A 24,333-nucleotide genomic window follows, 5' to 3' on the forward strand; every position below is an offset into this window, starting at 1 on the left:
CCCATTTACTATTACGACAGTCTTAGCAAGGTTCAAATCATTTTCATAATTCTAATATTATGCCTGTTATTACTCTTACTTTCTAAAATCCAAACTTAATGTTACTTTTCATTACTCTCTTTTTATTAATTCTCATCTTCTTTTCAATACGTAGTTCCATTGAATCACGTTCGCCTGATCTAATATACCTTCAAAATTGAGCCGCTTTACAGAGTTTGGCAAGAAATACATATACCTATATATAGTTATGTACAGGTATACATATAGGTAATTTGTGTGTATTTTTACGCATCTTTCTTCCTTCGTTTATTAGAGATACAACATTACTGACTAGGACTATTTTCTTATCACACTAAAAAATAATGTACCTTTTTTTTTCTCCCTCTCATCAAATCAATTTATGTACCAGTATTTCCAATTAAACTAATTAATTACTATTCTACTTTGAATTGTCCTATACGCTACTTTCAATAAATATTACAAATATTTACATTATGGCCGACGTTCACTCGATCCTCTTATCGCTTACATCTTCGTATCAACGAATTTGCACACACACGTGATGTAAATCTTTTAGCGTTTCCAGGAATGATAACAGAAAACTGTTTTTTTTCCCCCAAGTGATATAAATTTCAATTGTAAATCGTAATTAACAGGTGTGCAATTAAATTGTGAATATTTCAGTACTAATTGTGTGACGTATTACCACGCGAATGATAAACTGTTACAAAGTTATTGTAAACGGGGTATGGAAATAAAAAGTTATTCCAGCATATTATCCTTAGATTACACATTAAGATTCAAAATTCCACATTGTAGAAGTTTCATTCAGCTACAGCATTATATATACAATGGTTTTATTCAAATTGTTTATAAACTAAACCGAAATCTTTTTCATCTAACTTGGCAGTTTCGTTGCAATTTTTTATTTTCTTCTCCTTTTTTGTCTATATTCAATTAGTTACGTGATAGGAAAAAATCACCATCGTTATTACAGGTAATTTTACGCCCAAAAAATCTTAGAAATCCGTTTAAAGTAAACGTTTTTATGTACCTTTTTCGGGATCTTGTGTGAATATAACAATTCTACATTATTATATCCGTGCCTGCGCAAGTATTTCTTAAGATTACAGTAGATACGATATTATATCGTAGTATTGGAAAATAATCCGTGTTGTTGTGGTTGTGATCGATAAATTGATGAAATTCAATGGAATTTTTCCATAGTTTCATCAATCGATACAGTAGTTTTGACGTAATGTGTTTGTACTTAAAAAACGTGGCCTGAGTTTTGGGCAGCATTTCATACAATATGCGTTAAGTTATGAATATTAATATTACTATTACTTGTTTATCGGTTTTTTCCAGTTTTTTTTTTTGCTTTTTTTTTTCAAGAGGAAGAAAAATCAATGGGGTTAGTGATAACAAATATACTTACACATATATACACATTCGTATATAGCTATATATTAAAATTCATACTAATCAATTGCCAACGGCTCGATATACCGATGAAATTGAACAGATTTGTGTGCTTTCTTCCCGTCTCTTCTCTCTCATGTTAGAATGAATTGAAACGTTTGTCTGCAATTTATATCAAAATTATCTTTCAGTATACCTACACATTAGAATTTTTTCTTGATTCGTCTTTCTCTCGGAAGATATTTAAATGCATTAAAACAATGACGTCTCGTCATCAATAATAATTATGTCTTTTGTAGATCATAAATATACCTACATTTTCTTAGCAGCAGTTCATTAGAAAATGAGCATTCTTACTTTTCTTCTATATATATATATGTTCAGTGATCTACGTTATTAGTAATTTGAAATATATAAATATGTAGGTTTTGCGTAAAATCTTTCGTGAAAATAACTCATATATAAATGTAAACCCGAACTGATAGAACGCCAAAAACCAACGCACGCGAATTCCAACGTCCATTTCGATAACTCCTGTATAACATAATACACCGTATAATTTACTACAACCAAATTTTTCTATACGGCAACAATGAGTATTATTACCATTTTTCGTCAACCGACGGTTAAACGGTTTCTTCTCAACATTAATATTCGATAAAGTTTTCACCGACGAATCAACCAACCTATTTTCACATAATTAGATCTAAGAGTTTTTCGCCCCCTCATTATCGTTACCGCTATCGTCGTGGCGACAATTTCAGAACTCGAAATAAACCCCCGTCGCTCAATAAATCGCATATCCTTTGCCTAGCTTACATAATCCGAACTCTCCAGAGATATCAACGAATAGTATTTCAAGCGATCAAAGAAACGTTAAAATCATTCCCATATCAGTCCGCCAATTAAATAGTGTTTATTTGTTTACCATGAAAAGTAGGTAACATGTGTATTATTTTATCTGCTTTTCCTTTCTGATTTCATCGACCCATTTATATGTACGTATTTTGTATTGAGTATATGATAAACCGTTTATTAAACTTTAACCGGTATGTGCGTTTAAAATCGTTTCCATTTAATGGTATTACGGATGATTCACTATTTAATGAGATACAAGAAGATTGTTTTGATTATGTTTCTTGATATTTCCACACACACACACATACATGCATACACATACACATACAGTATTTGTCGATCGTGAGCTGTATTCAATTTCTTATTCTCTGTATAGAGAAATTTTGTTTCAGTTTCTTCGAAAGTTTTACTCTACAATCTAATGAACTATCGTCAAATCGATCGTCACACCCACAAAACTCTCCCAATTACAACTCGGTGACGGCATATAAATTGGGATCACTGCCTTGTACCTGACTCAAGGTGGGAACAGGTTTTTCCTGCCTAGCTTGAGCCCTGTTGTACGTACCATACATGTTCGGTACAGCATTGTTTTGTCCACCATTATTAAACTGACCTCTTGAAAAATTACGGTCCAAGGTACGAACCTGATCCTGCATCTGATCTTGTATTCTGATATTAGGAGCTTTGTTTCTAACTAGGGATCTGAACTGATTCATGTTCGACTGAGAACGCGACTCAAACTCCCAGGAAGGCTGGGATGGATTAGGCGGCAACGGTCGGTTCTGATTCCATGCCGGAGTTGGACCGCGTTTCAGATTAGCCAGGTTCTTCGGATCAAGTGTCTGAGTTTTTCTAGAGTCTTGGAAAGTGGCTAGATGAGCTGGGCCGTGCGAATTATTGTGCGACAGAGTCCCGGTGAAAGACGCGACAGTTGGCGTCCAGGGCGGTTCTCTTCCTGAAAGGTGGAAACGAAGAATCAGTTATTAAAAGAACGAGTGGATATCGGTAGTGAAAAAGCAGAGAAGTATGACTCGAGCCAGGTCTTACCAGGTCCCGAGGGGGCGTGCCCTCAGTAGAAATCACTAGATTCAAGGGTCTTGCACTGTTTGCTTAAAGTCGCGTACTGGCCAGGTTGGTCTCCGAGTCCAGCCCTGTGGTGCTCAGTCCGTCCACTTGCCGATTGCTGATTATGCTGAGCCGATTTAATGTCCCCGGCTCCTCCCCCGTTGACACCCCCACCTCTGTAACATACAATGAAAAAAAAAAAATTAAAAAAAATAAAACAAAATAAAGTTGCTGCTTTCGCTATCATTCGAACGCGTCATTATGATCTTTATCATTTATATACATATATACTATTTATATATATATATATATATATATATATAGTTAGAAATGTAAAGTTGCGCTCAAGTTTAATAAGGAAGTCGATTTGAATCTATGTTATTCTGTATATAAGAATCAATCAGAATGCAACATTTTTTACTTATAAGCCCATTGTTCGCAGGATGTGAAAAAAAAATCAAGGAAAACATTCAAAGCAACATTCGGGATTACGTAATTATATGTATATCATATGCTAATATATTAATAGCGCGCAATTCTACATACAGCAGCCAATAATTACGTCAAATTAAACGGTGTTATTTATAAATGTAGGTAATTTACATTTTCATAGTTATCTTTGTTATTGTCGTTTTCTTTTTTTTTTTTTTAATGAAAAATCAAAACAATTGTTACTACATGCCGTTCCGAATTTATTATCAGATTGATTAAAACAATTATTGTAAGAGGGCTGGGAAAAGTTAATTAAAATGATCAATTTCTGACTTTAGATGGTGCCAAAATCTTGGCAATTAACAACACTGAATCGTTTCTACTTGGTGATAAGTTAATCATTTCGAGCAAAAGTTCCTAGTCCCCTTGACATGATAACTGAGGCGACACAGTTAGAAATTTAATAAAGAAAGGATAAAATTTCGATCGTAAATATTAAGAAGAAAAAGAACAGTCGAGAGAGGAAAAAACAAAGTTACAACAAAATATTTATGAAAAAATAAGGAAAAAAAAAAACGAAAATCAAATAAAAATTACACAACAAAGATCGAGCAAAACCGGCGTAATTTTGAAAAATTGTTAAACTCGTTTTATTTTTGAATCATTGACTGTAAAGTAAAATGTAAAAATATAAATATTAATCATGCACAAACTTGAGCATGCTCTCGTGCAGTTGACGTGCTCGAGCAGTAGCTGTTGCGTAGGACGGCGGGGGAGGCGTGAGCAACAAGGGCTGCTTAATAGCATTTTTGTTGCCAATTTGAATACTAGGAGGGGCTGTAGGCGGGTACGACCCTTGGCCACGAAGAGTGCGTGCTGCGATAGCCTGCGAAGCCGCCGACGGAGGGAGGAACGGATCCTGCTCGTCCACTTGATGATAGTCACGTCTGCGGGAGCAAGAGATCAATGATTATAAAGAAACGAGTATACGACAAGATGTTTGACGAAATTGCCGAACGGTGCTTACCGTTTCCGTATGTAAATCCACGTGTGCGAATCGACCCAAACGAGTACAGTGAAAAACAATCCGGCAGCAAGACTCGCAAGAAGCATGAACGTCAGCCCGTATCTGTATAGTAAAGGGAAAAGAATTAAAGATCAGATACGAAGAAACGACTAATTGATTTAAAAAAATTTATAGATCATTGTAGTAATTATTCGAAGAACAAGAACGAACAAATTATTCATACTCACAATCCTAAATGGCAAAGACTTTTCGCAGCGTTAACATATTGCTTCTGCAGAGGTCTGCAGTCGAGAAGAGTGGCGAGATTCGACATGAGACGATCGACGGATTTTACGTCGGTCATGAGGCTGCTAAGCCTGGGTTGAAGCTGTTGATTCTTGAACAAGTCATCGGCTAATTGTGTAACGATATTCAAGTTCTGCCGCATGTTAACAGCAGCTCGTTGACCGTCCCGCAGTCTCTGGGTGAAGGGATTACTCCGAGTACTTTCGCAGTGGGTGTAGTAAGACAGGACTTCGGAAGCCAGGGTCGAAGGTACAGCCCTTGTCAAGTAATCATCCGGAGCCACGCAGAGGTCTCCTAGAGCTACCGAAGTCGCCAGATAAAGGGAGGCCATTAGCCACGAGACTATCACGGCGAACAAACCAAACACGGAAAAGCTGTAACGCAGAGAAGATTTTTGGTAAAATTGTGCGACCTCTTCGCGTTGGAAGAGAGAGGAAAAAAAACGAGAAACTCACGTGATCAGAGCGCATCGAGAGTGACGAGCTACGCCGACGAGTAAAACAACGCAGAGAACAAGAAGGGCGCTGAGAACAGCCATGGTAACTGGCCACCTTAACTGCTCGATTTTCTCCCCCATTCCAATGGCACCAGCCAAGCCAATTCCACTCAGTGGTCTTCTCATCTCGATGCTACGGTTCGCGGCGATGCTTGTATTCTGTTTCATGCTAGCCAAGGCGGCGAGCAGCGCTGCCAGCATGGTTTTGTTACTCGTCGGCGCGTCGAAGGCGTCTTCGAGAGTTGTTAACTGCACTTGAATTTTCTGCTTAAGCGTTGCCTCTATCGTACCAGTCTGCGTGCAAGAAATAGGAAAATCAAATCAAGGTCGACTCTGTCTTTAGACCGTAATTGAGGAGGGGGGGGGGGGGGGGGGGGGGGGACTGAGATAAACGTAGAAGAAAAGCTCACCTGATTTCTTATTGCCATAATAATACCGTCGACGTGTTTGGCCGCCGAAATAAGCTGTACCAATCCATTGTGGAGGTCATCGTTGCCGTAGAGACCAACAGCAACAGCACCGCAGCACAACAGAGCCAGTATGGCAAGCGAACACTTCAACAGAGCGATGGATCTCCTTGGTCTTGGTTTCCGATCGCAGCATCTCGTCACGAGATAAACCAGCAGGACCAGAAGGGTGAGAATAAGCCAAGCTGCCGGGATACTGCCAAGTATACCCAAGCTCTGTAGAAAAAAAAAAAGAAGAAAAGATAATAATGAAAGCCGTGAGAAAGGGTGCAGCTCACGGAAAGAAAATACCTGCTTCTTTCAATCGGTGGCCTGTAAGCCGGCTCGTTGAAGCTCATTCCGCGCACTCGCTAAGCAATTGAATAATGAATGCGGAAAATCTAACCACTAATGATTTGTTAGATTGTAAAATTGATCTGGACGAGCCTCGGAATAATTGAATCGTCAAACTGTTAAACTGCAGAACAGTGAACTTGATTCGAAATGCAGAGAGCTCCGAGTGTGCAATCTGCAGATTCGTTTTGATTGATAATTCTGCTAGACGTACTACTATAGCTAGGCAACTTATACTTGTACTCTGTGTTCCTGTGCTTGAAACAGAACGGATTTTAAGATTATGAGAGATTCGTCGAGTGTTGATTTAGTAGCGTTAAAGTATAACGAACAAAGCATTGATCGAAAAAAAACCAAATTCATCATATATTACGATTTTGAAATGACCGAGAGGATAATGTTTCCGAAAAAATTGAACACCTTGCGCAACAGCCAAGCTAAACGTCGTTGGTTCCGACGTTGAAAAAACAGGCAGCGGTTGTTTGTTTAGCTGTTTCGAATAAATACACTCGTTGTATTAACAACCGACGGATGTGGGGCAACTTTTCAATTCTCATTATCTATAGCATTACGTTACACGACGTAACGTCGTAAGCAGTAAGACCGCGGACATAAACGAACACTTCCCATGACTTTCCGTTAGATCTTAACCCAAGATTATAAAATAATTATCATAAATACAGAGAAGAATATGAACTTGGTTTTGCTCGGACTTGGTACATGATACACCACGATGATTCGTTTCGAATGGTCATCGACTTCGACGAAAGGAAATCCTCGCTTCCGGTGATTCATTTGAAAACGCGTAAGCTTCTATTTAATGATAATTCTTCTATCGCGGTTTTATTGCAGGATAATAATGCTTTGTGTAATATGAACCACATAAAGAAAAACACGTGGTGGAAATCTGCGAAAGAAATGTATATATATATACACATAATCGATAAGAAATTTTTTCACCCATATTATACATAAAATTACATCGAATATATAATCGGAATATCTTCACCGTAAAAACTGATTGCTTGTAATTTCAAATCCTCGTATGGAAGTCGTTCTTTCGTGAACGTGAGGGAAAAAACTTGCCTGGTAACAATTGAAATCGAACCAGGAACTATCGAACCGAAACCTTAGAGGACTTCCATCGAGTCATATTACACAAAAATTGCGCAACAACTATGCGTGTAATATAACAAAATTCATTTCATTCCGAGGCTAGAATATATATACTATACAATATATATACTATACAATATATATAATACTTGAAAAAACTGTACCGACTGTTTGAAACTTGACCTGAGAAGGACTTGAAAATTTTAATAATAATAATAATAATAATAAAATAGAATAGTAATAAAAAGAATTTACGCAACGCACAACGTATATATATATATATATATATATATAGTATAATATAGTATTCGCATAGTTTCAACGACTCGCGTTACCTGCCTTCGGGGGATTCTGAAAATTCCACGCGTGGCACATAGGATTCCTTACATATTCCACCAACGAGACGAATTATACATGTATATATATCAGGGTGGCGCAAAAAAACCGAGTGTTTTTTTTTTTTTGAGTCTCGTACGACAAAATGTTAGTTTTTAATGTTTTAAGAGTCCACTCCAAAGGAGAGTTCAAAAAAAAATTTTTAAGAGGTCACTCCACATTTTTTAAAACGTCAGAAATTGTCAAAAATCGATTTTTTTTTGTTTAATTTTTTTTTTCTCGTTACGGTATAATTTTGTAGACAAAAAAAAATAAGTTTCCGAAAGTTTCAGCAAATTTTGAAAGATCGCTCATAATTTTTTTTTCAATTTTTCGGTGCATTTCTTTAGATATTTTCGAGCGACCTTTTGATATTCATATTAAAATTTCATACATTTTTTTTCTTTAATTTAGTAAGAAAGAATCAATAACCATACACCAAGGCATGAATTAAAAATCAAACAAAATACTGAAAATATAATATTTTTAATTTAATTTTTTGACGATTTTTGACATTTTTTAAAATTTGGAGCGACATCTTAAATTTTTTTTTCTGAGCTGTCCTCTGGAGTGGGCTCTTAAAACATCAAAAATTAACATTTTGTCACACGAGACTCGAAAAAAAAAAAAAAAATAATCGGTTTTTTTTTTTGCGCCGCCCTAATATATATGTATATACACACATATGTTCATATACAAGATGCATGATACACGAAAATATGTACATATTTGCAGCGACTTCTGGTGCTGCAGTCATCTTCTTATAATACATGCTCACCTTGTAATTTTATTATGCGCGTCTAAATATATATGTATATTGTATACGATACGTGCATGGGAATCGGATGTATAATACGAAACAGTACGTGTAGAGATTTGATCGAAAAAGCTTACCTCGAGATAAATCTCCGAGTGTGGATTGAAAGTGTTGTTCACGGAATGAAGAGATACGTTTAGGTGAGGGAGGTTGTGAAATATTCTTGCCAACTGCGGTACCGTGTACTGTTCTTGTTGCTGTTGACCCCCCGCCATTTTGGAGAAGAATCCTTATCTATCCGACAATCCCCTTGGATCTTTCCCCGCAACCTGCTAGCAGCTTCCTCCACTTGTCAGGACATGCTCTGGCTGCAAATGAGGAATAAGAAGAAGAAAACGATGAGTTTTTAAAATTGGCTGCTGAATACATGTCCTTTTCTATACGGTAGCAATTAAATCACATCACGTATACAATTTTATTACGCATGCGAATTGGTATCTACAGCAAACGGAAATCATGAACCTGTAATTTGATGCACGTGCAGCAGTACTTTACGAACGCACCTTAAATGTGTTGAACCATTATACACGCGTATCAGGCTGCAGTTTGTCTTTATTATACTATAGCATTGCGTAATTGTCGCGTGCAGCACGTCGCATCGTTTCGTTATATATATATATATATATATACACATATTATTACGTAGGTATACGCCATCGAGATTTTTCTTAAATGAGTTAAGTGCCGCGCAAGCGATGCCATCCAAGCTTACATACACGAGGAGTAAAATTCAATTAGTCGAGGCGTTGTTATACCGGCTAAAATGATTTTAATTAATGAAATCAGTGTGTTTAACGTTGTTTTCTCTAAGCCTTATATATATATATTTATTATAGCCTTCTCGACAAAAATAAAACGACTCACTAACCCGTTTGACGCATACAGGAATAGGTCACTTGTGTGCAGAAGTCGACAGGAAAAATAAAACGGAACCGTACGGATTATAAAAAAAGTTTAATAAGATATAAAAAAAAAAAAAGTAAAAGAAAAAGCGATCAAGTGCAGAATTCCTGTCCCACTTTTATTTTATCCTTTGTTCTTGATTATTGTATATATGTATATAATACTAGAGATCTGCAGGAAATGATATGTACACAGAGGAAAACCGCGACGACATTTAGAATTTGGCGGAAGTTGAGAATAGATAATACATGTGCTTACGGATGATGAATACATGTAGTTTTTTTCTTTGTTAGAAAAGAAATGTATTTAGATCGTTATAGATAAAGGAACAATAGAGACTCTGATTGCGTACGATACTTGGAAAAGCACAGCATGTGCTACTAACTTTTTTTTCTTTTTCTTCTTCTTCTTTTCTTTGTGCTGGCTTTAATTTTTTTTTATACATGTATACATATTAATTTATATGTTGAGCTCTTTGTGTCGATACGAATCAGAGATTACCTCGAATTATTGAAAAGAAAATCGCGACGATTGCGAAACAACGTCAGGGCTTTCCGTCAACTGTAATATCATACAGGTATGGTATTTTTTCGTGAAGAAGACACGATCATCGCCATGGAATTCCGGGAGTATCGCCTTCCGGTTTTTGTCCATCATCGGAAGACGATAACGGCGGGCCGTTAAAGAGAAAGTTCGAGTGTATATTCTTAGGCCCTCTTCTCCTATGTAGGCAATATAAGAGTGGTCGGGGGTTCAAGGACCGAATTCAAAAATCACGATTAGCTCGACGAAGAGGGTTCGTCGTCGCCGTCTTCTTCTTCTTAAGATGAACTGTACGAAATAAAGCTGACGCTGAACGAACGAGATAATGGGGAAATAATGATATCAGGGAACATCGACATTTTGAATATTTAATCAAAATTCCGTAGAGTTTTTAAATACTTAATTTAGCAAAGAAAATTCCCCTCCATCATCAATTAAAATTAATAAATTAAATGCACCCGGATTATAACATATTATGGATGAATGAAATTCTAATGACATTTTTTAATTACTCGTTTCTTTATCATTTCTTTTTTATAAAAATGTAATTTCTTCTCGTTTCTCACAGTGTAGACTCGCGGTCATTAACTTGTGTAAAAATTACTATGATATATTCTATTGCGGAAAACGGGTCAGAGACTTCCATATAAAACCACATGACGTCAACTTCCTCTATTATCTCATTCTGTAAAAATATGAATAACGAGTGTCGTTCCTGAGCGCAAGAATTTAAATGAAATCCGGCACCGAATTGACATTGGATTTAATTTATTAAACTGGAAATAAACCGAATTATTAACTAATAATTGCAGCATTTGGTCAGCAGTAAATAACGCGGCGAAAAATGTCCCCCCCCCCCCCCTCCCGTGTCTTCTGGAGCAGTTATCACTGCAGGGCGTAAGAGAGTGGAGGCTTGCGAGCTGCATTAGTGAGTCATGGAGGGCAGAAAATACTCTGCATACATGCATACGTGAAACGTGTATGTAAATATTCTAAAGCGGCGATGTAAGAGTGTATGTTGTAGCCACGATGGTGCAAAGATAGAAAGGTCTATGATACATTTACACGCTTACATACAGAGTGTTCGAAAAATTTTTTCAACGTTATACAGTAGTAATCATAATTCTCAAATTTGAATTCTCGTTAAAATTTTGATGAAATAATATATATATATATATATATATATATATATATATTTGACGAGTAGATTGAAACGTTTGTTCGTAAGATAGAGAAATAAATAAAAAAAAATTTGATTTGAATTAAAGTGTATACATATATAGATGAATTGAATTAATATATAATAAGTACGGAGTTTTCTCTTCCTGGCAGAGACGATAATAAAATCCTCAAAACTGGATCTCTTGAGATGACATTTTTCACGCAGCTGTAATCACACCGTCAACAAAATAATGCGACTACCGGGCTACCGTTTAAGACATAACACGCTACATATAAGTTTTGGTTTTTTAATATATATATATCCCGTCTTTATTTTTCTCACAACTCAAGGCTCCCGTTACAAGTTACGACTGTTTAAGTGCGTTCCTGGTTTCGTGGGTTCCCAGAAGCTGCAACCGCGCGCGAAGAAGGATGAGGAAGAAGGCGAGACTTGAGAGACTTGAGAGACTCGAGAGAGTTGAAGAGATCAACATATCGCAACCAGTAGCTGCAGCAGCAGCAGCAGCCTCGTCATGGAGCATATATACTACACATGCGGTACAAGCATCACACATACGTATATATATGTATACATATAAGTACGCATAAAAGTACGTAACGAAAGCGAAGCTAGGCAATGGAAGGCAAGGCGAAGGGATACAATATAGGTGATATCTTTCTACCGAATGCGCACGCATAGATGCGTAAGCTACACAACTTAGAGCGGGTGTTTCTACGGTTCCGAAATGGTTCCGAAGCACCACGTTGCCACCCTCCCTCCCTCCCTCCCACCCTCATGGTACTCGAGACATCTGCGTCATGCAGCGAACTCTGACGGTCTATATCCATCAACCGGTGTGAGCAGAAAGGTGTATGTACATAGTTTATGACGAGAGAAAGATGCGTTACGCAGTTATCGGGGGGGGGGGGGGGGGGGGGCATCGCGATTTTTCACTTCTCGCATTCCCTACCATCCAAGCATTCCGATTGGTTGACTAAACTTTGCAAACCGATCAGATTTCTGGGATGGTGAAAAAGTGTAATAAGGGTGGAGGTAAAAACTTGGAATGATCCATATTGCGAATGGACGATATATCGAAATTTAAAACATGTGAAAATAAAATAACGAAAGATGAATTGTTCGAAATGTTGAATCACAGATTATCTTTACCCAGTTTCACCTGGATATCTGGGAAGCAAAAACGTGACGTGTGAAAAGTTCGCGAAACATACCGGAATAAAAAATCCAATATAAAAAAAAAGGTTGAGACTGGAGTTTTCTTTTATGCACGAAATAATTGTGATTATTTTCTTTTTTTCCCTTCATCAGCGGAGAAAAAAGATTTTTTTTTAACCGAACCGTCGTGTGCAGGTGCTTTTTTTTTTGGGGATTTAAAAGTTCTCTTTTTTGGGAAGCGGTTTCGAACGATCGGTAGGCGATAGCGGCGGCTTATATATATATACGCAACGTTGTCCGTGAATATTACGATTCATATCTCAGGTCGTCTACCAACCACGGCTGCATCCGTGAACAGCTGCTGCTCTGGACTTGTAAGCGGCTTCGCCTATATCCCGTTCATCTAATGATCACAGGTCGCAGGAAATCGAGTGTTTAAAGACCGACGAATAAACTTCCGGCGTACCTTATACGATGCATATACAACACACATACACATTATATATAAATCCTATATATTGTGTAAATGCATGCATATATATGTATCTATAGCTGGAAGTATCTACCGGAAGAAAAAGAAATTCGTTCAAGTTACGTACAAAAAAATATCGTAATATATTCGATGCGTTTTCTACTTACGCCGCAAATTGATATACGTAATTATCATGCAAGCCGGGAAAATTTTCATCGTGTAAAGCGAAGAAAATCATTTAATTATTGACTACATTGTTTGTTTGTTGGATTGGATAGTGTTTTGAATAAGAAGAAGAAAAAAGCAACCGCAACTGGAATATATTAATAACATTGTAAAAAATTGATTGATTCCGGTCGAGAAGAAGACAATTCATCCACCACTAAATGTTCGTTAAAGTTTACTTTCTTTTAAATGACTTGCATTTGAAATAAATTAAATAAATTCACATGTTTTTCTTCATCGCCTTCCGTTAGACTTTATTTTCAAATTTCACAGTTAATATTAAGACAGCTGGTGCATGTGGTAAAACAATTTTTAAAAGCGATTAAAAAACGCAGCAAAAAGTCTATCTTCGAATATTTAAATCGTCCTCTCTGTATTCAAACTCGTGAAATAGAATTCTTGCGTTATTCGTTATTCGTTATTCTCTTCTTCTCTCTCCGGCACCGTGACGGTTTAGCGCGGCCCATATAGACCCGGGGCACGAAACGTATGTACATACATACGTATAACAGTTTGTACCCTCATCCAACCATGGAGCTGGATAATATAGCGGGTAAGACATACCGCCTTTATTGATTTTAGAAAACCATGACACGCAGCACGTATTTCATTAGGTATAGATCTTTCCCCAGGCGCAGGTGTAACAATAGGACACTTTATTCCTACAATAGTAACAAGTTTTTTAATACACCTAAAAAAAATGGAAGTTAATTTTTCACACTCGTAGTTACAAATGAATTAATAATAAAAAGTGTAAACTACCCAGTCACCTGAAGAAATTTTGAAAACCGAGTAAATGAGATGAACGAAGATAATTCTTCACTTACGAAATCGGTACATACATATAAGTACGAGTACGAAAATTGTAGGTAAAACAAAAATTAAAAAAAAAACGTTAAAATAATACGATCCCGAAATTTATATTCTAGTTGATTTGTGTAATAATAAAAAAAATTTCGTAATACGAGTCAACTGACTAGAGTGTTACAGTGACGACAGGGGAGAGGAAATTGTATGAAATAAAAAAAGAAGTAAGTAAGTAAATAAATAAATAAATAAATAAATAAATTCAAGGAAATAGACGCCCGGTGGTAGGAAAATACAATCATGTATACGCAATGCGATCTCCCCAAAAAGTCGTTCCTCGTGTCGTAGAGTCGTGGCCCTGCTTATTGTTACCCTCTATATCTTCTCGCAGGGGTGGCCCTTGCGTGACGTGTGTAAGCACGTAACCACCACCTACGTGGCACAAGCATACATGCATTATACGCGTATATATATATATATATACATACACGCGTGAGTTAAGTATTATTTACACACGTCTCTCCCTCTCTCTCTCTTGCTCTCTCTCTCTCCACAGTTGGTTGCATAACACAGGGGAAAAATATTCACATATGGGTATATACACGTATATATAGGTATGTAGGCAAACATGCAACACACATAAGTATTATATATATATATATCTAATCCATAATGGTGGACTGTGTACTAATCGTCAGAAAACTTGCTCTCTTACTCTCTCTTTCTCTAAATTGTATTTACGAGGAGTAATTCTGCACGAAATATGAAGGGCAGAAAAGTGTGTTGGAGAGAGAGAAAAAGCAAGAGAGAAGAGAGAAGGGGAGGGTAGGGAGAGAAAAAAGCACATGGCCATAAAGCGTTTATTGTTCAAACCATAGAGATCTAAATCTTTGTATATTTCACGCCATCATGCATGCTGTACAGTGGACATGTTTCTATAAGGTCATGTAGCAGTCCTACCTTTACCGACCGAGCAAACTCACCCTTTTTGTTGCTATATTAAATGAGCCAAAACATGTATAGCTGAAATAATTTCCGCCATTCTGGAAAGAATGAGGATTAAGGTGATCCATTGTGAGATTGTTTTCGTGCAATATTGAGCTAGCTAAACGAAAATTAAGAATTACGATAGTTTCGTAAATAAAAGATACTTTTACGATCAGCTAGACGCACGATCTAGCGTTTCTTGGTTTTCACGTGGTCGCCGCATGACGACGTGAGAACATCTTTTATTCACGAAATTATTGTTATAAGTCCTATTTATCGTTTAGCGACCGCAATATTGCATGAAATCAATCTCACGATGGCTCATTTTGTTCCTCATTCTTTCCAGAATGGCGGAAAGTATCTTAGCAAAACACTTTTTGGCCCCTGGAATGCGGGAAATGTGAAAATAGTAACAGGCGTACAAAAAACGACACATTTTTTTTACCATTTTTGGGATATGAGTAACTTTTCTGAATTCTTGCCATTCATTTGTTTATTTTATACAGGAAGAAAAAGGGCGAGTTTCCTCGGTCGGTAAGGGTAGAACTGCTACATGGCCTTAACAATTCTAAACGGATTTTTTTCGGGTGTGAAAAGAAAACAAGAGATCATTATAGAAATGAAATTCAATCTCTTTCCGGTACAATAAAATTACTATCACAAACAAAACATGATTTTTCATGATTTATAACTTTCTATAACAGAAATTTTGCAAAATTATGACTAAACAACATTCTTCGAGTAATACATATACATCAACTAGGCATCTGACCCCTGCAGGAATTCTCATACATACATCCATCCATTCAATATTTATCGATTATTAATTATTGCAATTATATTAAATTATAAAACGAACAAAACCGGAATGATATTCCCAGTCATATTTCATATCCCTCGAAACGTGAATGTATGAAAAAAAAAAAGGAACAAAAAACGATATCGCGTGCAATAGGAAACAAGTGCAATGCCGTGACACAAGAAGTCGATATACGGATTCTATTCCGCTTAAATGATGAGGAAAAGTGCGTGCAAAAATTGGGGTAAAAATATGCACACATATGGATAAAAGTTTCTTCGGGGATCGACATACCTACGTCTACATACCAACACACTAAAAGGCGTGGCGATCTCCCGAGGGATGGACGGACGGGAGTGAGTGAGTGAGCGAGGGAGAGAGGAAAGGAGAGAGGGAGAGAGACGGGTTCACTCACACCCGGGAATCGATCGGGGACCAAGTCGACGGAGCCGGCGCCGCGCCGAGTTCCGCGACCCTTTTCCCTCCCCCTCCCCCTCACCCTCTCTCCCTCCCTCTCTCCCTCTCTCGCTCTCGGCTATAAAGTACCTAGTCCCAGTCCCTACGTACGGAAGTACAAGAAGAGAGGCTCTTCTCGGGCGACCCGCGCCTCCGTGTCTATCGCCCCAACTTCCGGTTTCACCCGACGCAACTTCGCGATCACGGAAACAGAGCGGTACCAAAATCAGCAGCCTCTGCATGCATGCGTGGATAGACGAGGCACATCTAATTCCGGGACTCCTCGAGTCAATTTTTTATCGATCTTGCTCGAAGCTTCGGATTTAATCTATATATATATGATTTTTTAATTTATTTATTTATTTGTTTGTTTATTTTTCAAAATTTTTGGATAAAAAAAATAGGTAATTTCAGATGTTTGGTAAAGGTTCTGAAATGTGTCAATTTTTTTTTTTATCACGAGAGAAGATAATCTTCTGATAAAACCTGTGAGAACGTAATTCTGCATGAATGATTATACTGATCAAAGACTTCTGCGTGTTTCAATTTTTAATGCAGTGTTCGAATGTAGATCAATGAATAATTTTACATCAAAGTATAATTAAGAAAATTTTCTTTTCGTACGTAATAAAACGTTGAATAGTCAGGCGAGTATTAAGCGAGTTTGCAAAATTTTTTTGTCAATATGAATCACCCTAGAAAATTTAATTTAAGTTATTAGATATATTGTGTATATTATCTTATCGATAGCGCGTCGAGTCGTAATTTTGCAGGCTTTATCTCCTTCCGTAAGGGTATAAAATAACAAAAAACGAAACGGATTTATTACCGAGAACAGGTAAGTATAATAATATATATATAAGGTACAACAACACAGTTATAGTGCAGAAGCACGATATGAAATATTGCCGCCGGGTTCGCGGTCTCCCGATATTGCACACCGTTTGCTTTTCGTATATCAATTAGAGTGGAATATATTTCACCTGAATTGAGAAATTGTTTTTTTATACAAGTACAATACAATAAACGACAGCCGCAGCTGCGTCTTGTATAATTTATAGCCCCAAAGCCGAAGGCTTTGTGTGTTAAGAGTGGCGCGGTCAAACTTATAAGTTTATCAATTTTATTAGCGACTGTATCATTGTAAACATTTGACTCTTTTTGAATTTGTTTTAGTTTCATTACTCGAGAATTAAATTATGAATGAAAAATTTATCAACAAATCACGTGCATTGTTAAATTTTCTTGAAATTATTTGTAACTCAGTTCAGTATTATTTATTTATTTCTTGTTTTAAAATTTTATCACGACGTATATATATTGTTTAATCCGTTTGACACAAACGAATTAATTTAAATATATCCAGCATTTTAAAAGAATAATATATAATACAGTCATTACAATTATACTGTATTATATATATATTGGTCATCTGTAATAACAAGACGTCATAAAAAATTCTGCATACTCTTTGTTTGATCGCGAATTTCTTCATTTTTGCAACTCTGATCGTCGACTATCGCGCAAATCTATTGAGTCAAGCGATGAGCAGCTGCCAGTGTTAATCGAATTAGTCGAGGGTTGAGTGACGAAGGGCGCGATTGAATGAAGGAATACCATGAACGAACGAATGAAAGCTCTGAAGTGCAATAAAGTGCTCGTGTATACGTCGGAGGTAATTGCATTCTTGCTCAACCTTATTTTCCCCAAATTTCCATAATATTCAATGCGACGCGACATGAATTTATGATCAAAGTCAGCCATGTTGAATCTTCGTTAAAAAATTACCATTGCATATCCGTGACGTATAAAAAAACAAAAAATACTTGAAATCTGCAGGGATTTCTAATATCAAGAATTATTTTAATTATACCCGCGTAAAAAATCTTTTCAATCCCAAACTTCACTTGAACTTTCTTGAACCCTGATTTCATAGTTCCTTTGATTTTGTGTCAATCTGCAGTTCTATAACCGGATACTGATAAATCTTTAATCTTACAGCAAGTGTCATTTCCAGAAGCTTTTTACTTCACTGCAGGTTCACTGCAAGTGCATGAAGGTATTTAGGTAACGTGCATCTATGCGTTATACCGATCAGAATCGGAAACCGATAGGCGATTGAGTAGCTGTATGAAATAGTCTGGAGCAGCCAGCGAGGATCTCTGGTCGAAACGCTCTGTAAACAGTAAGTAATTAGATCGATCGATCCCCCCTGGTTTTCCGATTGCGGGACACGATTTGCCGTCATCAATATAGCCGTCATTCGGTTCCGCTCCTTTATTCAGAGAACTAATCGTTAAATTTCACTGCAATTACCGATCTAATCTACCGGCAAAAACGTGGCAGCATTAATTCCTCTATTTCATTTTTATTTTTAAGCTTTTCTTCTCTTTCATAATTTGAAAATTTCCATTAAAGAAATTTCGTAAACCTTGACACTGTATTGACAATAGAAATAGTGAAATTGAGAAAAAAAGAAAAAGAAAAAACAGGTTATTGAAAGATTTCATTAACATTATGAATATACACAAACTGTTACATTTTATATCTGATTTACGTAAAATTCTTGTGTACATGAATATATATATATTTTACTCTGGGTTTTACGACGAGTCAACTAACGATGCCCTGTAATATAATAACGACCGGAAGTACGCAGTGTTTAGGTCATTAGCTGAGCGGTCAATACCACAGACACACACACACACACACACACACACGCATTATACAATGCACGACGATACGACGTCGTATGATTTTGTATGTAAGACTATCTAATGAGAATATCTTATTACATGCTTACTTATGATATTATAGTTTTTCCGAAATTTTTCCAAAAAATTATGATATTATAGTTTTTCTCCAATTTTTCCAAAAATTTCTAAAAAAAAATAAAATAAATATATATATATACCCTAAATCCTGAAACGTGGCAGCGGGATTACGGCGACCACGTGTCAGATTCATCGAACAAATGTGGCGAGCAGATGGGTCGACGAACGTGAACTGCAGCGAGAATTAGGGTCTCTCTCTCTCTATATAATTACAGCCTACTATACGAAAGCTTTATGAATATGAATGTGTACGTATATATATATATAAATAACGTGAACTGCACTGATATGTAGAGCTTGAAGTGATGAAAAAAAAAAAATCAAAATTTTGAATAAAAGAAGATTCTTCTCTGGATTAATTATTCGCATTAATAATGACGAGACGAAGTACATTTCCGATTAATTTATTCCTTGATAAACACGCTTCTCGTTCTCTTTGCCAATTCTGCGCACATGCATATATATATATATATATATATATATCACAATTCCCATATTCTGTCTGTCGCTGGTATCTCTTACGTTGAATCACGTGTCGAAAATGTATACAATTTTAATCAAATTCCAAAGTCCTCTCGTACCTTCTCGCAGCGCCATTTGCAACTACATATTAAACTCTGTTCCTGGCTGTTGACACTTTGCGAGTGAAACAAAGAAGCGTCCTTGAGTGCAAGAAGCACTGTCACTGGCAGATGATAATGACAGTTATTATGGCTGGTTCAGTTTCGGTTCAGTAAAAGAAGAAGCGAAGATTGCAACTACATAATTGTTCTTCGGATCAATTAAGTATACGTTGTTTTTTTTTTACCTGACGCACCGCAGTCCATCGCGTCTGCAGATTGCAACAAGGAAAAGTGCATCGAGTTCGGCATTTTTATTTTTATACTTATACCTATCCATGGAACGTGTCGCGCACCCAGTGATGACGCAATTCCAAGCTAGAGACTCGAGTGTCGTTGTCGTTATTCGCGAAGTAGTGCAGCTCTCTTAACTTCCAATTAGTGCAACTTTTGACGAGGTTGAAGTAAGTAAAACGTTACCGTAATACCGACGAAAGATTCAGAGAAAAAAATGCCTATTTTTTAAATTTTACGATCATTTTTAAGGAACCGAGATTTCGAAATATATACGAGTGTTTTTTTTTTTTTTTTTTTTTTTTTTTTTTTTTTTTTTTTTTTTTTTTTTTTTTTTTTTCGTTACGGTTCACTGAAATACAATTCCAAAATCGCGAAATCACGCTTTTCTGCTCACAATCAGCATAAATCGTTACGATGACTTTTGCCGACTCGAGCAGAAGACTCATTGCTCGTCGTTGATTCAATTCTTACTTACAAAAGTATATTTGCAAATTTTTATCACGGGGTAGAAATATAATCATCGCGATTTCAAGTGTATATATCCCTGAATTATAACAATAATAATGACAATAAAATTTGCGCGCCGTGACAAATGGAAAAAAAAAAAAAAATTAACAACTTGTTGTACAAAATCCAATTTAATTTTTTATCTAACGCCTGATAAATTTTAAATTACCAATTTCTAATCTTTCATTTTTTCACGATACAACTCGTCAACCGTTCGATCAACATACTTACGACAGAGGCAGCTAATCTAGTTTAAAATTTCAAACGTCTTATTAAAACAAATTAAAAGTTCGTCACGATATTCTTTCATTTCTTTTTTTCCTTTTGCTTAATTTCTTTGTTTTTTTGGATTATATTATACCAGGAGCTTTCTCGTCGTGTTAAATACGTCGTTCCTGGCAGACGAGTTTTGTCGCTACTTGTATATATATATATATATATATATATACAAGTACACAATATATATATATATATATATATATATATATATATATACGTGTACGCCAGATCCGGCATCTCTCCACCTATTCGTCATATATATATATATATGTATGAATGTACTTATACACATATATATATATATATATATATATATATATGGTACATATTCACTGCATCCGGCGAGTCCTCTATTACGAGCGAGCGTTCGTTTCTTCTTTCGTCGTTGTTTGTTTTTGGTTTTTTTTTTTTATTTTATTTTAAATTTTTTTCTTCCATTTACTTTATTCTATTTGTTTCACGATTTCGTCTCTTCTCTTCCAGCTCTTCGCGCCCCATTTCCAAACTCCGCCCGCGAGTTTCCTTCCGCGTGTTGCATGAAATGTGAACGCGGTATGCATGAATGTATGCATGTACATTCATAAAACGTATTATAACCTTGGCTTGCTGCTTGATATCGTTCGAACAGCAAGACTGGCGTTAATCGAGCCACGGTTCAAACACGTCTAGTAATTAGGTGCGCCGGAATGCGTCGTCAGGTGCAAACCATCGTGCCTTAAGTCACCTGCACTGCGACGTTGCATTTCTTGACTGAAAATGCACAGGGAATATCACCGGGATAATGATTCAATCGTACATTTGTTGTTCTAGTGATTGTGCGGCAATTAAGCTTCCTGAGAAGGAAAAATACTTTTTATTTCTCTTCGTTCGAGAAACAAAATTATTTATACTTTTCATACAGACTATTAAAGGACTTTGATTATAGAACAGACTTAAATTCGCATGCACAAAAAGTATTCAGTAATAAATCGCAAAAAAGACCTTGAAATTTTTCTATCATGCGACTTGAAAATCGTCTTACAAAAATTCTTTTTTTTTCCTCGCTGTGTCGTATTAATTTTTCGAGTTGTTTTATTTTTTTCTTCTTCTTCTTCTCATTTTAAATCACCACGGACTTGGTTAGTAGTTTGTTGTTATTTTTATGTTTTTTTTTCCAGCGACAATAGGCCAAGAGTGTATCGTTCGTACGAAACAGTTACGTGAGAAATCATCCGTGATTTGAATTTATCGTCGGATTATATTAAGTATATATATATATATATATATATATATTTATATATATAGATATATATAGTATATGTTATACAGAAGCGAAGTGATAAGACGACGGAGCCTTGCGTAACGGCTTAGCGATTTGAAACGCCACTTTTGCTAATTATTGCCAGCTACACATTGCATATTCAATTTTTATCTACGACAATAGTTTCCCAACACTGTTATTATTATAACATATCCCGACTTCGATTACCATAGTAATTAAAAACTGGATGCAGGAAAAGAAGATCAAATGGCTCTTCCTCTCTTTTTTTTTTACCACTGAATATATTTATAATAAAAAAAAAAAAAAAAAAAAAAACCACAAACAAATCTGCTTGTTTGTTTTTCTTCTTTCTTGCCTTCCAAACAAATGGATTCAAATTTTACGTTTTTTTTTTTTTTTCAAGTTCTTACAATAAATATTTTACAAGATTAATGAATCAACGTTAGTCCGTACGTATAACATCTCATAATTGCAAAATTAACCTATAGAAGTATTTGAATAAAACGAGTATGCAGGTATGCAGGACATCAGTGCTGTACGTGACACTGTGTCTGAGGTATGATTTTTATTGATTCTGAAAACAAGTTGATCACTCAAAGCTGTAAAATATTCCGTTCCACTGATCAAATTCTCTCCACATGAATATTTATCCATCGTCTAAAAATCAAAGCAATCCTGCAATAAGAAAAATAAAATAAAAATAAAAAATTCATACCCAAATTGGCAAAACGGTAAGAAGAAAAAAAAAACAAAAAAAAAAAAAAACATGGCAACTAGATATCAAATCCTCATATCCCACGGCTAAATATACTAGCCTGCGTCAGTATCGAATTCGGTTTCCGTACAAGTAGTCGGCGCAAGTAAACAATAACTGCACTGTTATCAGCGACCCTCGTCTCTTATCTGCACTCGTGCGTAGTCTATGCCTACAACCGCCACCCCCCCCCCCCCCCTCTCTCCCTCTCGCTCTCTTCAAAACAGAGTCTGATGACTTTAGACAACGAACATTATAAACCTTTTCCCCCCCTAAATACTTGACAATCAAATTACCGACCAATCACTGATTCATACTTCCGTCAGTTATGCATCATCATCATCATCATCATCATCATCATCATCATCATCATCATACGGTGCAACGTAGTTGTGAATCTCCGTAGGGGTTCTTTGTCCCGGTATCGTATCGTATCGTACCGTATCGTAACGTAACGTAACGTAACCTCGTAAACGGGGCCCGCATGGCGGGTACGTAAGTATGAGACCCTGAGGGCTGGAGGGGGAGAAACGAACGGGAAACGGTGGCAGTGGGTACACAGGAAGGAAGAGAAGCAGGAGGAGGGAGAGACGCCCCCGAGAGTCTAACCGGTGAAAATCCACCCTCGCTCACAAGCGGCAGAGATGAATGTATCGATCCCGACCTACACACACATATACACACACACACACACACGCACACACACTACACGAGTGGCTTTCGGCGACGAGGACGTAGCGCCGCGTTCCCTGCACTAATATCCTCCCCGTTTAGGATCAGGGATAGGCGCTGGCCGGTCCTTGATTTTGACGAGCGCGACGAATAGAATGCAGAACGTAGCATCGTCGTCGAAATTATATTAGATCGTCGAGAATGTAACCAGTGGTTATTTGTCGTATGTATAATACAAAGAGACACTCGAAGGCCATTTTTTGTTGTCCATCGGAGGGTCCCGAAAGAATTGTCACAGCCGAGGATAATATACCTGTGACTCGGTAAATCGACTGCAGGATCGACGATTTCGTAGCTGAGATCAACGGGCCTCTGTTTACAATGAATGAATAACAACGGTTATGCCCTTACCTCAGTTTTCAGTTAGAAACGTCGGGGATTCACACCGCGCACTGGGTTACACCTCACACAACTACGCTCGTTGCGGGCTCGAGGCCGACTCGCGATTTTTACTAATCTGCTGTACGCGACGAGAGCGATGCCAGCGCCATCCGGCGGCGATTTCGCCTATCACACCGACGACGCCATGTTGAAAGCGATGGGGCGGCAAGACTTCAAAAATTCAAAAATTAACTCATCGTAGGGAGATACGGTTTCAAATATTTTTTTCTTGTCTATCTGTTTATAAATTTTTATTCGTATCTATGCGTCGTATCAATCGTTGAAATCATTCTCGAGTATGGGTATGTATTTATCAATAACCTCACGATGTATGTATGGATGAAACATGACAAATGGGGCAAAATAGCTACTAAAAAAGTTCTAATAATAATAATAATGATAATAATAATAGTAATAATTAATATAATAATCTTCAATTCTTCGTACCTGTTATTATATATTTGTACAATATAATATATATATATATATATATAATGTATGA

The 24,333-nt window shown here is 36.7% G+C and overlaps 1 protein-coding gene across 1 annotated transcript; it reads right to left on the reverse strand.

Moving 5' to 3' along the window:
* Positions 1 to 603: 603 nt before the first annotated feature.
* LOC124405747 (protein tweety) lies at positions 604 to 23,907 on the reverse strand. The gene is made up of 9 exons (XM_046880914.1): positions 23,802 to 23,907; positions 8,774 to 9,004; positions 5,999 to 6,271; positions 5,548 to 5,882; positions 5,035 to 5,466; positions 4,808 to 4,909; positions 4,494 to 4,727; positions 3,331 to 3,524; positions 604 to 3,238 (listed from the first exon to the last, which is right to left on the reverse strand). Exons 2-8 carry the CDS (start codon positions 8,909 to 8,911, stop codon positions 3,353 to 3,355), a joined length of 1,686 nt encoding a protein of 561 aa, XP_046736870.1. The 5' UTR covers positions 8,912 to 9,004; positions 23,802 to 23,907; the 3' UTR covers positions 604 to 3,238; positions 3,331 to 3,352.
* Positions 23,908 to 24,333: the final 426 nt, after the last annotated feature.

Source organism: Diprion similis, chromosome 4 (genome assembly GCF_021155765.1).
Source record: "Diprion similis isolate iyDipSimi1 chromosome 4, iyDipSimi1.1, whole genome shotgun sequence".
NCBI lineage: Eukaryota > Metazoa > Arthropoda > Insecta > Hymenoptera > Diprionidae > Diprion > Diprion similis.

Bases quoted from the DNA above. Each gene is read 5' to 3' on its own strand.
- LOC124405747 (XM_046880914.1), bottom strand. From the start codon at position 8,911: ATGGCGGGGGGTCAACAGCAACAAGAACAGTACACGGTACCGCAGTTG. The intron at 6,272-8,773 runs GTAAGCTTTTTC...TTTTTTCTACAG, and splicing joins ACTCGGAGATTTATCTCGAG to AGCTTGGGTATACTTGGCAG. The intron at 5,467-5,547 runs GTGAGTTTCTCG...TCTGCGTTACAG, and splicing joins TCTCGATGCGCTCTGATCAC to CTTTTCCGTGTTTGGTTTGT.